Source organism: Phyllopteryx taeniolatus, chromosome 2 (assembly GCF_024500385.1).
Source record: "Phyllopteryx taeniolatus isolate TA_2022b chromosome 2, UOR_Ptae_1.2, whole genome shotgun sequence".
Classification (NCBI taxonomy): Eukaryota; Metazoa; Chordata; class Actinopteri; order Syngnathiformes; family Syngnathidae; genus Phyllopteryx; species Phyllopteryx taeniolatus.
Window position 1 is genome coordinate 33,751,569 of NC_084503.1, and position 15,578 is coordinate 33,767,146.

Genomic DNA, 15,578 nt, shown 5'->3' on the forward strand with positions numbered 1-15,578 from the left:
TTGTGATTGTGGAATGAATGGTGTGCAATTGTAAAGCGTCTTAGAATATCATGAAAAGCTCTATATAAGTGTAATTTATTATTATTAGTCCACCCTGACAGCAGGGCTTCCCCCTCCGGTCCTCTGTCGGCTTAAATTGCTAAGCAAATTCGCTGCTCCGTAGGCCACTGGATATTTCCAGTTCAAGCTCCCTTAGGCTCGTACACTCTCCCGAGTACACTACGCTACAAACCCAAAGTCACTGGATTTTATTGTAATTCCAGCAAGTGCTGGCGATCACACGTTATTTTGCTATGGATATTGACTATTTTTGGCTTATATTTAAATATCTGTAATTGATACTGTTGATTTAATCACGTGGGCTCTGCATGCTTGATCTGGGCACTGCTGGATAGAAGTGCTGGTGTGGAGTCTGGAATGGACTGCTTGTGTCTGAGTGCTTGTATTGGCCATTTTAGGTCCATTCCGATATAATTCGATGGCTGGTTTTTGAGCTATTATTATCCATCCATCCATCCATTTTCTGAGCCGCTTCTCCTCACTAGGGTCGCGGGCGTGCTGGAGCCTATCCCAGCTGTCATCGGGCAGGAGGCGGGGTACACCCAGAACTGGTTGCCAGCCAATTGCAGGGCACATAGAAACAAACAACAGTCACGCCTACGGGCAATTTAGAGTCTCCAATTAATGCATGTTTTTGGGATGTGGGAGGAAACCGGAGTGCCCGGAGAAAACCCACGCAGGCACGGGGAGAACATGCAAACTCCACACAGGCGGGGCCGGGAATTGAACCCGGGTCCTCAGAACTGTGAGGCAGACGCACTAACCAGTCGGCCACCGTGCCGCCGCTATTATTATCCGATATCAAATATTGGCTCTGGACACCCCTACTATATACATCCATCCATTTTCTATACCACTTGTCCTCATCAGCGTTATTGGGCGGGGTGCGCCTACCAGGTACCGGTCGGTGGCCTGGTGGTTGGAGACCACTGGTTTAAAGTTCTAAATCAGCCTAACATGCATGTTTTTGGAATGTGGGAGGAAGATGGAGTGCCCAGAGAAAATATGCACTCCAAACAGGAGCAGAGCATGGTCATGAACTATTTGGGCCATGAGCATATTTTTATTATAAATATGCTTGAATGTTAAGCCTGCTTTTAAAAATCACAACTAAAAGAGCCATAAATGCCCCGTTTTGCCATTTTAAAGAAAGTGTAACAAAAATCACACACAAAATATGACGTTAAATTCTCAGCAGTTGCATTATCTGACATTTTACTGTAATTATTTGAATCGAAATGCATGTTTTCATTGCATTTCTCCACCACCACCAGACCTTGAGCTTTTTGAAGAAAGCTGCTCCCTGTTCCAGGGACCTCATCTCCAGCAGCTATTCACGTTGCCTAATGTCAGGCCTTCTGTCATCTCGCCTTGTGGACGCCCACACCTCCAGCATCTCGCAGGTGCATAAATCCCCATTGCATAATTTCTCAATGTGTGTTATGTGATTGATATATATTTAATGGTGTCTACTGAGTTTTTTTTTTTTTACTGTCGAGGATCTGACCCATGGCCCTTGAGTTTGACACCTGTGATATTATGACTGATAGTCTTCTACAAAAGATAAATATTTTGTTTACACATAAATGTCTGCAAATATTAAGATGTGCATTTATTAACGGCTTACAGGAGGAGCAGCTGGATGCCATCCTGTCAACTGCTTTAGAGACTAACTCTTTGGGACTTATCACTGGTTGCATAAAGCAGTGGACTGCAGAGGGTGAGAGGCCATCTGCAGAAAGCCTGTCACATTGTTTCTGTGTGGCCCCATTTCACATATACTTTGATACTTATTTTTTATCATGTCCCATTAGAACAACCTGGCTCTGCACTAAACCTGCGCTACATCTTGGATTGGGCCTGGAACAAAGTGACCCAGACCAAGGAGGAACTGGATGGCATCTGTACGTGCCTTGTTTTTGTTGAACAGGACATTATTTGTCGTTGCCATTTCTCCAAATTTCCAGTGTCAATTTCATACATTCAAAAGCAGGTGCAGATCTCAGCAATTGTTCAACGCATTCAGCCACCATTTGTTTGCTCGGTTGAGGTCAGGAACTGGGTGCTGGATGGTAGATTGGTTGATGAGTTGATTGTATACAAACTACTGATCTTTCAAATGTCAAAATAATGTTGGGGGGAGACACACGTGAGGCCTGCTTTCATGCTCTTGCTCTATTATTTGCCCTGAGTCCACACACTCATCCCTGACTTGAGGCAGCCATCTTCCTTTTAACCCTTGAACCTTGCAAGGAGAGCACGCCTCTAAATACAGTAGCCATACCTGTCCGATGGGTGGCATTCTAAACAAAAACTAGCATACGATGATCTAGGCTTCAACAGTAGAACTTAACTACAACTAATGTAAAATCTCTTAATTATTAACGTCAATTACAACAATCACATTCTACTTTTTTTCCACAGCCAATAATCCAAAGTTATTAACATGAGAACGTAGCATGTTGAAAATCTCAGGAGTTAAAAACAAAAAAATGGTAAAAAATGGTACCTTGAAGTTATCACTTTGTGATTATTTGTACCCTAGGTGCACCGCTGTTCGACACCTCGTCCAACTTCACGGATCCTCAGACCATGCAGTTGCTGCAGCACAGCCAGAGGCTACTGGAAAATCTCAGAACCATCTTCCACTGTCTGCTCACTGAAGCGCAGGAGCTCACGCAGAATGGTGATCCGTACATTTATCTACTATACATATCATATACTATACTTTTAAAGTTTTTTTTTGTATGCAGAATAGAACACATTCAATATCTCAAAAATAGTGTATTCAAGTTTGAAGGTTTTTATTTGTATTTTTATATATATTGTTTTTAGTAATAATAACATTTTTGATGAACTGGATGAGAATTTCTGTCTGGTGTGATGCATTGTAGTCATCTATCAACATGCATTTCAGTTTTATCATCATAATCTCTCTCTGTCATATTTAATGCTGTTATGAAAGATAAGATGATTGGTTATCAGTAATAGTGGTTGCTCTTTGTTGGTTTGTGCAGGTCTACTCGGTCTGATCAACAAGAATGTGGTGTCCAGTCTGATTTCCAAGTACGCACAAGTGGTCCTCTGGTTCTGTCGCACTGGCCTGCTGCCCGAAGGTTCAGGTAAACATGTTTGGGAAGAGCTTTTAAATCAAATATATTTGTTGATGTGTCTTTGTTGTTGCTTCCTCTGTATGGGTTGTAACTCATGTCTTCTGTATAGATGTTGATGCCATGCAGATCCCTAGGCCTTTCTACAGTCACTCAGTCATCAGCAACTATTACTCTATTCGCAGGGAGGATCTCACCACTCTAGCGAAGTGAGAAAAAACATGTCTCCCCCACCGGACTGCATTCCAGTGACATAATGCCTATACCTTTGTCATAGGGGCAAGTGGTGTGCAGACTGTCTGATGATTGACAGTTTGGTCAGCCAATGTGGAGAGCAGTTGACCAACCTTTGGAAAAGGGATGAAGGTGGAACAGGACAGTACCCACCACCTACCCTTCATGTATGTTTAAGTGTACCTTATCCTACAATTCAACACGCTCATCATACATATGTTGTAGAAAGCCATTCATTAGCAGCTGATTATCGATGATTAATTTCTGATCTGCAGGCTTTGCTGGATATTTATCTTCTGGACAGCGTTGATGGGGCTGCAAAACATGCGATTGTATCCTTCAGACACAAGTCTGCCTTACTTGTTTGATTAATGTTCATTTTGTTGTTTCACCAATTATGTGTTCAACTGTAGTTTTTGTAGTATTAAGATAATTACACTGATATGTCAATTCCACACCCTTTTATGTGCTAATTAATTTTAATTAATTTAAAGGGAGGATACAGTATCTCATATTTCCTCAAATAGTCGTGTCCTAATTAGTTGCTGGGTACATCGTGTGTTTGAATAATTAAACACCACACCTCCTTTTTCCCCCTCTCAGGAAAGAAATGGCAACTATAATTATCTTTACTACCCCAGTGTGGCACAGTAGACACAATTGCCACAAAACATGATGAGGCATCTGTAACGCTTTCATCTGAGTTTACTAAACACCCTATCCCGAGTAAACACCTTATACTTCAGCCATTTAGTAAACAAGAGCCAACATGTATATTATGACATACTGTATTTTTATATGCGACAGTATTCATGTCTTATATGAATATGTCCAACGCACAGAGGTGTGATGAGCCTTGACTTGTTCTTAGGTAATCTATTTATTGCTAGATGTCATGTACTCTTTCCCCAGTAAGGAGGGCGCGTCAGTTGAGTCATTTCCCACAGCGTTTGACATCCCTGTCGGATTAGTTAAACTGGTACAAGGCCTCTGGCTGTTGGACCACCGTGACTACCAGGTCTGCACACAAATGTATTAATGAAAAGAAATTCACACCACAAACATGACTATTTTAACTCCTGCAAGCTAAAAAAAATATGCCCGCTCTGTCTCTCCTGATCAGGGTTCATTCGAGCTGCTCCTGAATCCATCCGCCTCTCAGTGTCACTTTGACTGGCAGCATGAGCGCATCCTGCAAGCACTAATGTGCCAGGGCCAACACTCATTGGCACTCCGCTATTTTTACGTTACAAAGCCCCCCATTTCCTCAATTTCCCAGGCCAGACTATGTCTGGCTGTACTGCTACACAACAGGTAAGCAGACCGACGACAATACGGCTCTGTTCCTCTGTTCTCCCATATTCATGATCCAAGTAGATCTTTTATTGTTTGACCTGAAATTTTAGGTCATATTCAAAGTCCAAGTTCCAAGGGTCCACTGTTAAGTTTTTGATGTTGCACAGCAAATGATTGTTGCTTTCTAAAGTATTTGCATACTTTCAGTAATTACACAATGCCCCCCCACTTCCCAGGTGTCTCACTGAGGCATGGTCATTACTACGGCAACACTCGAGTCATCTCAATGTGGCCGAGCTGCACAGCTTCCTGTACGAGAGCTGCCAGGAGCTGGGTCTCATCAAAGAGCTACTCAAACTGCCCCTCGGCCCCACTGAACAGGTCACTTTGGGTTTATAAAGCAACACTATTGTAACAGCTGTTTAAAGCTGTTCTGTAACGAGAATGATCTTTCTTGTTCACTATCTCTCCTTTGTTTTGTTTTTAGGAAACTTTGGAGAAGTTTCTTCACAGTGCAGGTGGTGTCCAAAACAGGGAAATACTGTTGGTTCATTACCTTCAGCAAGCCAACTACATACCTGCCCTACGACTCAACCACAGCCTCAAAATGCACCTTGTGGTATGACACTCAACCAAACACAAACACCATAAGCAGGAACTTGAACGTCACTCGAATTGCTCAAGAATTTTCCCATTGAAAATAATGTAATTACAAATAACACCGGGTTAAAAAACTTTTTTTGTAAGTTGTTTGTTTTCTGTCTCTCTTGTTCAGGTCAGGTCTTTATGCCAAGTTGTAAGTTTATCAATCAAGTCTTATAAACTTTGCTTACTGTAAACTGAACAGTACACATTGATAAAAGTACCTTCAAATTGAATGTTACGTCATCATTGTTCATAATTCAAGGAATGAAGCTCCATTTATTTGAACCTCGAAAGCAAATGTACCTGTACATGTAAACAAAAACATGGCCATAGTTCAAAACCAATGTGACATTAGGATTCAGCACGACTAAACTGTCCTTAATCAGCTAAAAAATAAATACATCAATTTGTTGTTGACCAGTGTAATCAATTTCAGGGTCAATTGTTCCCATCATCAATCTTTTAACTGTACAGATAATGAGTTATGGAATGTTTTGACATTATATTAACTTATGAATAGTTATACAAGTGTAAAAATGAGCAGTTAGATTCCCATAGTGTTTAAAGCATATGCCTGTATTTCTATATTTTTAGAACGAGCGTGACCCAACGCTTAAAGAGCGATCAAACACCCGCAACTCTATATTGGACCAGTATGCCAAAGTTTTGCCCAGAGTTCAGAGGAAACTGGCAATGGAGAAGGCTAAAACCTACCAACATCCCAGCACCATCCGCAAAGAAGGTACAGTGGGAGTGAAATGATTGAAAGCATCTCATCTTTTCCATTGCATATCTTAACATAATTCCCCACTGCGGTGCAGTGACTCGTCCACAGCCACTGTCAACTATCAGCAAGCGTTCTGCCAATGGGAAGGTGATATCCAGGGCGGGTTTCATCAACAATGTCCTGACCAAGATTGAGGAGTTGTGGTTGGCTGAAGGAGAGACGCCACAGTCTTCCCCTGATAGGAAGTAAGCAAACAGGAAACTAGATGAATCATGTTTTAATTGTTGACTTATGTCGAATTGTACCTTTGAGTCCAAGAACTCCTGGATTCCTGAGTCCACCACTTAAACCCACATCCCAAACCCAAGCAGAACCATTCCTGGGAACTCCAATTTCTATGAGCTCTAAACGAAAGTCAAGGTAATTCGTCAAAGCCAAAGGAAAGCATTGTTTTATCAATCACTGACTAGTCTGTATATTACAAGGTGTCCATGTATCCATAAAAGGTCCTGAATTGCGTTTTCTAAAATTAAGGCTTTAAAGATTCTTAAAAATGCACCAAACTCAAGCATTTCTATATTTGCTATGGAAAGATTGGTCCTAAATTTGACAAATGTAGATCAATATATTTTTATCTTACACTCACATTAAATTAATATATTTGTGCTTAGCTAGCAAAATGCAATTGTTTAATACCCCTGACAAGTGAAAGAAATCAGTTGTATTTTGAGGGAAGGTTAGGTAGACGTAGTTGGCATTATTCAGTGCCATTCCCTGCAAGATACAATTGCTAAAATGTATCGTGCTTATTCTATACATATTATCACAATTATTATTACAAAATGTTATTTTAAATATTAATGCCGTATCATCCACTCCTAGAGGTCTTTAAATAAAAAGGCTGGAATTTGGCTTCCTTAAATCCGATAACCTGTAATAACTCAGAAATCTTGGTGTGTCTTCACTGTTAACAATTGGCTTTGCTCTCCTCCCTTCTCTCACATGTGATATAGGCTGATAGACATGGTGGTTCATCCCTCCTGTCACACCCCTCGACCTCTTCTCAGTCCTGCCAGACCTTCTTGGGCCATTCTCAAAAGCACCACTAAGGCCCCTGAATTTAACCTGCTGCAAACTCCACTGATTGTGAAGGTAAGACCAAATATTGATCCCTTGTTACTAGCGGTGTAATAATTGGTTTGAGAATCCCTGTTCTAAACAATCAAATATTAATGGCAAGAAAGGAAGCACTGTGAAGTTTCCACACGATAAAGCTTTTAGGAATAGGAATTCTCCATTTTGATAATTTTTCTCTCGCCGCCGTCTCATCTGCCATGCACCAGACAGGCTGATGTCTTTATTAGTAAGTCAGAGGTGGTTAGTAACGTGCTATATTTACTCCCTTACATTTACTCAAGTAAAATTTTTGATAAACTGTACTTGTCAGAGTACTTCAAATGCACTGTACTTTTTCCTTTTATTTATTCGAAGAAGGATCAATACTTTTACTCCATTACAATGATCGACATGCCGTTCGCTACTTTTATTTATCCATTCGTGCGTGGGCGTCTATTTTTAGACTTCTTCGACTTCCGCATAGGGCGGCCGTTGCACCAATCAAACATGAACACTGTCATTTGACTCCAATTCACCAATCAGACGACACAAGGCAGTCACACGTAGCCTTCACGAGCCAATTAAAATGACTAATTTTGGGGGGGGGGGGGGGGGGGGGGGGGAAACAGCTGCGCAAGTGTGTTTACAGACCAAAACACAACAGCTTTGTCATGCAGCTCTTCAATTGCGACTGCCCAAACTTTGATATTTCAGCCCACTTCTAACTTGAGAAAACACCTTGCGGTAAGTTACAGATGTTTCTATTGTTGTTTTGGCAGTCGATATGGCAACATTAGCACTATCCCTATGGTGTAGCACATGCACACAGGATCACTAAGTCTGGTTAGCAAACAGCTTCTTCATTAAGTCATTTAAGTGAATAAAGCAAATAATGTTTCTGTAGGGCCCAATGCATGTGTTGTTGGTTTTTGGGCACTTAAAAATTTAAATGGTGCCAGGTGTGTGTCGACTCCCATATATTATTATTTTTTTATTTGATGTTCATGCTCTGATTTAATAAAAAAATAAAAAATATATCAGAGCTTACTCACAAATTACTCTTTACTTGAGTAGTTTTTTCATTGAGTGCTTTCTTACTCTTACTGAAGTAAATATTTGGATGACTACTTTTTATTTTTACCTGAGTCATATTATTCTAAAGTAACTACTCTTACTTGAGTACAATATTTGGCTACTCTACCCACCTCTGGTAAAAATGCTTGAAACACACAACTGTGCTGTCTCTGTCCAACCACTGTTGGCACTATGGAAAGGAGTGTCTAGATGGGGGGCATAAATAGGATACTAGGAAGAGAAAGACAAAGAAGAAGGTTGTGACGGCATTGTAGAAGAAGATTGTGTTAGTTAAAACTGCTGTCTGCTAACTGAAAAATAAAGCTCAGTAAAATGAATTACAAGTGTTTCTTGGAAATACAACACACACACACACACTTCCATATAAAGTCTGCCCTGTGTAAATACAATTTATTTCCTAGTATCGATACAATCCATTGATTAACCTTTAAAACAATCTAAATAGATATAACTTGCTGAGCACAGATGGATTCAGTTGGATTGGAGTCATATAAATTGATAAATCGATGTAGTGAATGAATTGTTGCACCCCTACTTGTAACCTTTCAAACTAACCTTATCTGGTGAATTTTCCGTCAAATTTGAACATCCCTTCTACTTCTTGTCCCGTCAGCGTGCTCGTGCCCTAGCTGCTTCCAGCAGAGTCTTCTCAGCCTTCACCCCTCAGTCCATCCTCCGCAGTAGCCAGAGGCCCACTCCCATGGCCACTCCCTCCGCATCTCCCAGGAAATCCATCACACCGCCGCTTCGCAGCAAAGAGAGCAGGATCACCTTTAGTGAAGTGGCTGAGTCTCCTGAACCAGAAAACGATATCCACTGGACCAACGGGGTAAGACCAATGCTGCTTATCGACATTATCAGTAAGCACAAACTGTTTTCTCTGTACTTATCCCAGTGTCTATTAATAGCACATTTTGTGTTGGAATGATAGTGTTAATTTTGTTGTGCAATTACCCTTTAGATACCATGTATGTGTGTTCCAGATCAGTTATTTTAGGACTCTTGACATTTTGACAGCAAAACTCGAGCTAAGTAAACTAAACTGTATTGCTAATGTCCAATTCATGTGTAACCATGTTCCTCTATAGATGGCAGCAAACAGTGAGATAAGCCTGCTCACCAGAGGAGCCAGCCTGTCTCACACACGTAAGACATGGTCCGTTCAAATGGATGAAGATGAAGAAGCAGACCCACCCCATGCAAAGTTCATGCCTCCTGAAGGTGGTATTCCCTCACCACAGCTGAGATGCTCTCTGAGGGAATCATTTTCTATTCACGAAGCTGCAGAATCAACCAAACCGTCGGAGGCGCCACAAGCTCAACTTAGTTTGAGCTTTGACACCAGCCAGAGTTTCCGGTCAACAGACACCACTCTGGAATACTATGATGCTGCTCTTCCAGGCGACCATCGAGAGGAAGGAGAGCATATCAATACAGAGAAAGGCGATGGCGTTGTGACTGTGAACCTCAAGTTTTCAAGTGAAAGTGAAAAGCTAGAATCAGAGCAGAACTCTATTCCACCTACTCCTCTGCAGATAGCAAATGACGCTCAGCATGAAGACCAGGAGCTGAAGAACGAAGAGACATTTGAAGATGTGATGGAGATTGCTGTGGAGCAAGAGCAGTACAACAAAGAAGAAGCTGAGTGCAAAATGGAGAATGAGGTAGACACTGAATCAGGTAGCAAACAAGAAGATCCTGAAGGTTTTGAAAAAGAAGAACCATCCTGTCATGGTAATTAGTTTTGTTGGATTCATCACATCAAGCACAAACAAAATTACCTTTTTCTTGTATATCAGTCATTTTGTGATATGTTATAACTGTGTTTGACATATTTCTGTTACTAGGTGGTGAGCTGGTGGACACTGCCCCAGAGACAGAATCACAGTCATTGATCACTGAGGAGAATACCACCCAGTCAGAATTCCTTGAATCCACGGCCACTTTAGAGCACCTGAAAGCATGTGGAGACTCTCAAGCCATCACGATCACGCAGCATGTAACCGCATGTGAAGATGGTGAAGTCACAAAGTTCACTCAGCGCATGAATGCATTTGGAGATACCGAAACTACTATATTCACTGAGCCTGCGAAAACATGTGGAGATTCTCAGCCTGGAGATGTACCACCAGAGAATCTGGAGCAATCAACAGGTATGTTTTGGGAGTGTCCCTTTTTTTAATTGGAGAAACAACACTGCACTTCAGCTTTCACAGTTAGTTTACGTTTCTTGTGATTTTTAATCTTTTGTTTTTGTCATTAGATCTGACAGAGTTTGTGGAGCGACATTTGTTTGGTAGTGGTCTGTCTCCTCCTCTGACCCGCTCTGGAATCCATGTCTTATCCCAGACACCCCCCAGCGGGTATGTGCTGTTATTGTTTTTTGTTACAAAATACGTTTGGCAATAATTTAATTGATTAACTCTGTGGAAAAATTACCTACATTATCAATTTTATTAATGGACTCTGCAGGCAGCACCTCCACGTATGGGGTAAGACGAATGCTAACTTCCAGTCATCAGGCAAATGCATAGTGGTAACAATGACAGCATCAAAACTCTTCAAAGTATAGTCCATGTTTGCTGGAATTACGTAAATTTGACCATGAATGACGTATTACCTTTATAATTGCTAGAGTTAAAAGTATCAGGAGGATCCTTATCTGATTGAATCAATGTCCACTTTCAGCATACATACAGGTCCCTGTGTATTTTCACTTGCACGGCTTAGTTTTTGAGAGACTCAACTTTATAGAGCACTTTGAAAAACAACCACACCTATAACAAAGTGCTGTACACAAAGCTTGAATATAAATAGATTAGAAACCCTTTATTGTCATTTTATGCTGCAGATATAATGAAATTGGGGTTTTGAAAACATAAAACAGCCAATTATAAAAGAATAATGACAAGCATATGCTACTGGCAAGATCAACGTTCTCACAGGTCAAGAGCTTCTCGATCCCCGTGAACAGAGCCTCCTGTCTCCGAGGAGAGAGACGGGCGTCGCCCACTGGCGACTCTTGTTGCGATAGTTGTCTCGGCGAATGTTAACTTTCAATCTTCTCTGTAGCACCGAGGTCACTGTTAAATGTGTTAAAATAAAAAAGCCAGTTGAATCACCGAACATAACTGGCAGACCACCGCAGTGTTGGCTGGAAGAGCTTTCCCTTTGATTTTAAAAACTGAAAACTGAAATTTTGACCTCAAAGTACCAGCACTGAATTATTGAATACACCTGTTGCACAATGAATTGAGTGTCACTACAGTAACTATTAGATAATTTTATCAATCCAGCGTTTAAATAAAAATAAAGTTTTGTTTCATAGTAGTTGAAGCAGTGTTCTTTTTCAGTATTTGGTAATATCTAGCTTGGGCAGAAAAATAATGATCAATCAGTAGAAATATCTGTAAAGAAAATTTCTACAACCAGCTATCTCAGCATTTACCTCCAGGATCATTAAGATCCACATTGAGCATCGTGGGTTGAGAACATCTCAGTTTCTGTGTGAATTTTACCGAACTGCTCATTTTTCTACCAAAAATTAGCAGTGATTCCCCTTGCTTTGTTTCAGTGCGGTAGAAGAGGAAGAGCAGGCTTCTGCTGAAGCTCCACCCATGTTCACCAGCCAAAATTCCACCCCCTCTGTGACGTCTTCTGAGCCAACAGGGACAGACTCCCACTGTGAGGAAGATATCTACAGTGACACGAATTCCCTTTCCCTCATTTACATGCTCACATGCTTTTTTTTTGTCTCCTAGCTGTTGTGAGTGTGAACGAAAGCGAAGAACTTTCAAGCTCCGACGATGAGGAGGAGGATGAGGAAGAGGAGGATGAGGAGGCGGCGGCGGAGGAGGAGGAAGAAGAAGAAGAATCTGATGAGGCAGAAGAAGAGTGTAATGAAGAGGAGGATGACTCTGGTAGTGAAGTGGAGATCATTGAGGAGATCCAGGGCAACGGGAGCCTGCGAGCCCTCCCACCAGACTCTGCCTTTATCCATGATGAACACAATCACTTCTTACCGATGTTGTCGGAGCAGGAAGCTGCAGAGTTTTCTCTTATCCCGCCAGGTGTTGAGATGAAGGTATTGTGCAAATAAAAATCCAAGTCAAGTATATGTGGGTGTTGGTCTGAAAAGTACTCGTTTATTTCTGTCATTCCAGGTGGTCGGAGAGGAAATGGAAGGCGAAGTATTAATGGTGAGACTTGGCGCTGATACAGAAGCGATTGAGGCGCTCGAGGGTGAGGGTCCAAGGTCGTCCTACATGGAGCTTAAACCTTCAACCACTCTCCTGGTTCCTCTCGAGCTTGTGGACGGCCAACAAGAGGTGATTGACAGCTCCCCCCTACAACTGCCTGAGATCCAGCAACCCGTCGTGCCAGATGAGCAGAGGTGTGAAACTCATGGCACCTTCTCGTTAATGCTGGACATGGATGAGGATGGGGCTAAAGAGGTGGCTATGATGCCAGTGGAGGATTATCTGCAGTCATCAGAACCAATTGTAGTGCCCACTGATGACCTGGCGACACAACCAGACATTATTCTTCTGGCCCCGGATGCTATCGAGTTTGAGGAGGCCATACAAGAAGATGAGAGGAAGGAAATGGAGCCTGTGGATGGGATTCAAATCGATGGTCAGACTGACCTACAGTACAATTACACTGAGGCAGAACTGAAGGTGGAAGACGCTCAAGAACAAATAGATTCTAAAGATCTGGAGCCTGCCATTCTACCAGACTCTGAGTCTACATCAGTGGAGGAACCTGCAGAGGTTTTGGAAGACGGAGAAGGTAAAAATTATGTACTAGCACAAGATGCCAATGAGGAGGAGATGGAACAAGAGGAAGGCAAACCTAAATTTACTGAGGCCCAGAAAGACTATGAAGACAATGAGCCTGCTAAGATGGAAGGAACTGTCACTCATCCAGAGCCCACAAGCTCTTTGGAGGAAGAACAGCAGCATCTGGACCCCACAGAGCTGGATAGCAAGGAAGAACGTCCAAGTGAGACCAAAACAATTAGTGAAGCGGTTCAAAATGATTTCACTTCCACAACAGAACCTGAAGATGTCCCAGAGACTTCAACTTCTCAAAAGACCGTTCAGTTCACTCCTACACGGATGACAACACGGGCGAGGCGAACGGTTACGTTCATCTCTCCCCTTCCTGTGGAACTGCCCAGTCGAACACCTAGAAACAAAGAGACCAAAGTCCGAGCCAGCACACCTCGGAGAAGCTCTCGCAGAGCTCCACCTGAACTTTCTCAAATGCAGGAGGAAAGTTCAAAGAAGCAGGACATTGTTGATGATGCTACAGCAGCTTTCCATACCTCCTCTGTTGCTTCTCCTTCCAGACAACAAGCTTCTCGAAGAGCGACTCCAGTAAGAACTAGACAAACAAGTGGAAGTAAGGACAAATCTGATGCCGGAGAGGAGGAACCTGAAGATGTCACTAATGCAAACATTGCTCCTGAAGTAGCCACCAGGATTTCCATCCTAGACAAACGCAGGAGCTCTCAGACTAGCACCCCGAGGAGGTCCAGTCGTAGAATCCATAACAGCGATGAGTTGTTGCAAACAACACTGGAGGTAATAAGGGAGGAGAACAAAGAACACAAGGTTTTTTCACCAGCTGTCAAACACAGCACCAGAAAGACGAGGCTCAAACCATCAAAGGAGGAAGAGGACAATACCCAGCCCAAATCCAGCCCGAGTAGAGCGACACGTCAGTCCAGGCGCATCACTCTGAATGTCAATCCACAGGTAAGCATTCTCCTCTCATTTTCCTTTATACCAGTGGTTCTCAAACCTTTTACACCAAGTACCACCATCATGTCCAACATTAAAATACAGTAGCATGTAGTAGGCCCAAGTGTTCATAAAAACCGAGGCATAGGTATTCCAAAAAAGAATAATTATAATTAATTAATTAATTAATAATTAATTAAAATGCATATTGAACAGTAACATTACACTCTAAACTGGACTTTTTCCCAAGGATATAAAACACCTGTAAAGAATAATTATATATATATATATATATATATAATGCATATTGAACAGTAACATTACACTCTAAACTGGAGTTTTTTCTAAGGATATAAAACACCTGTACTTAATGATAAATAATTTTAGCATTTAAACGGGGTGTCTGCATAGCTACAGTATAAGAAGTAAAAATTCGCACTGCATCCAAAACTTCAGTGCCTGCTTTCTGAGAAAGAAATGCACACAAGTGAAGAGAAGTCTTTCTCACACAGATGGTTGGTCTGAAAAGGAACAACAACAAATTAGCGAAAAGGAAGACACATTTTCCCGATTGTGTGCGGCTTACCAGCACTGGCGATTCAAGAGGATGTCACTATTTACGAAGCTTCCTTTGTTTTGACTACACTTGTACCATAAGACTCAGTGGGCTTTGATTTTTGAGTTCATCACATGTTCATACAGAAAATCTGCCGTTTTTTCCACAAGTTCTGTGTATTTTATTATGAGATGGCGTTTGATTGCAATGGTTTCATGATTTCATTGTTCAGCACTTGGGCACAAACTATACACTGGGGATTGGGCTATTCCTCTCTCCCGCTCCAAATAAATCCACGTTAGATAGTTGAAGTCGTATTTTCTCGTGGGCTGGCTTGCCGTTTGTTGCGGTTTGTTGGGGTGTCACCGGCGCTGCATTAGTAGCCACTGTCAGCACCTGTGCTCTCGTCCTCTTCAATTAGTGTGCCTGTATCACTCTCTTGAGCCACACTTTTCTTTGCAGGCTGAAGCCATGCTAATAGTTTGTTTGAGCTCTTCATTGTTTTGTTTTAAAAAAAACTTAACACCTCTCCTTTAAGCATGAGCTCCACATATTATACGTCATACTTTTTTTTGCCACCATACATCTATGAATGAATTTAATTTTCTATCATTTCATCGTCATTCCAAGGTTTAGTTTGTATAGTTTGTATTGGAAAACAGTCCTTTCATCGAGGGTGTATTCATTGGCCACCTTTAACATTCCTGTAGGTAAAACTGCTTCCTGTGTCACTCCCTCAGAGCGCAACAAAGATGGAGGCGAGCATCAGTGATGCCGTGGACGAGCTTGCACCGAGCAGCAACACTGCGTATCGCCGGCGGACAGCTAGAGGCAAACTTTGGGACCACCCGGAGGAAGACCTCTTTTTACTGCACACACCTTTAGAAGCGGATTCTGAAGCCCCAGTAGCAGACGCCCTCATCAAGAGGCTTCAAGACGAGGAGGAGAAGCCGAAAGGTACATGTGGGACGCCATTTTAAATACTTGACATG

At 42.0% G+C, this 15,578-nt stretch overlaps 1 protein-coding gene across 8 annotated transcripts in view; it reads left to right on the forward strand.

Annotated features, from left to right (window-relative positions):
- Positions 1-15,578, forward strand: part of ahctf1 (AT hook containing transcription factor 1) — a 31,138-nt gene that overhangs the window by 10,549 nt on the left and 5,011 nt on the right. For 7 of the 8 annotated variants that reach the window (XM_061765837.1, XM_061765842.1, XM_061765844.1 and 4 more), the window contains exons 13-36: positions 1,335-1,463; positions 1,690-1,780; positions 1,875-1,964; positions 2,606-2,746; positions 3,078-3,182; positions 3,283-3,379; positions 3,448-3,571; positions 3,680-3,736; positions 4,276-4,422; positions 4,528-4,718; positions 4,937-5,081; positions 5,188-5,319; positions 5,940-6,087; positions 6,167-6,317; positions 6,385-6,492; positions 7,086-7,224; positions 8,897-9,112; positions 9,372-10,017; positions 10,131-10,436; positions 10,547-10,646; positions 11,858-11,967; positions 12,045-12,367; positions 12,447-14,045; positions 15,327-15,543. In XM_061765837.1, the coding sequence (XP_061621821.1) occupies positions 1,335-1,463; positions 1,690-1,780; positions 1,875-1,964; positions 2,606-2,746; positions 3,078-3,182; positions 3,283-3,379; positions 3,448-3,571; positions 3,680-3,736; positions 4,276-4,422; positions 4,528-4,718; positions 4,937-5,081; positions 5,188-5,319; positions 5,940-6,087; positions 6,167-6,317; positions 6,385-6,492; positions 7,086-7,224; positions 8,897-9,112; positions 9,372-10,017; positions 10,131-10,436; positions 10,547-10,646; positions 11,858-11,967; positions 12,045-12,367; positions 12,447-14,045; positions 15,327-15,543 (5,512 nt within the window). The remainder of the gene's footprint in view (positions 1-1,334; positions 1,464-1,689; positions 1,781-1,874; positions 1,965-2,605; positions 2,747-3,077; positions 3,183-3,282; positions 3,380-3,447; positions 3,572-3,679; positions 3,737-4,275; positions 4,423-4,527; positions 4,719-4,936; positions 5,082-5,187; positions 5,320-5,939; positions 6,088-6,166; positions 6,318-6,384; positions 6,493-7,085; positions 7,225-8,896; positions 9,113-9,371; positions 10,018-10,130; positions 10,437-10,546; positions 10,647-11,857; positions 11,968-12,044; positions 12,368-12,446; positions 14,046-15,326; positions 15,544-15,578) is intronic. The other variant, XM_061765843.1, reaches the window with a different exon arrangement.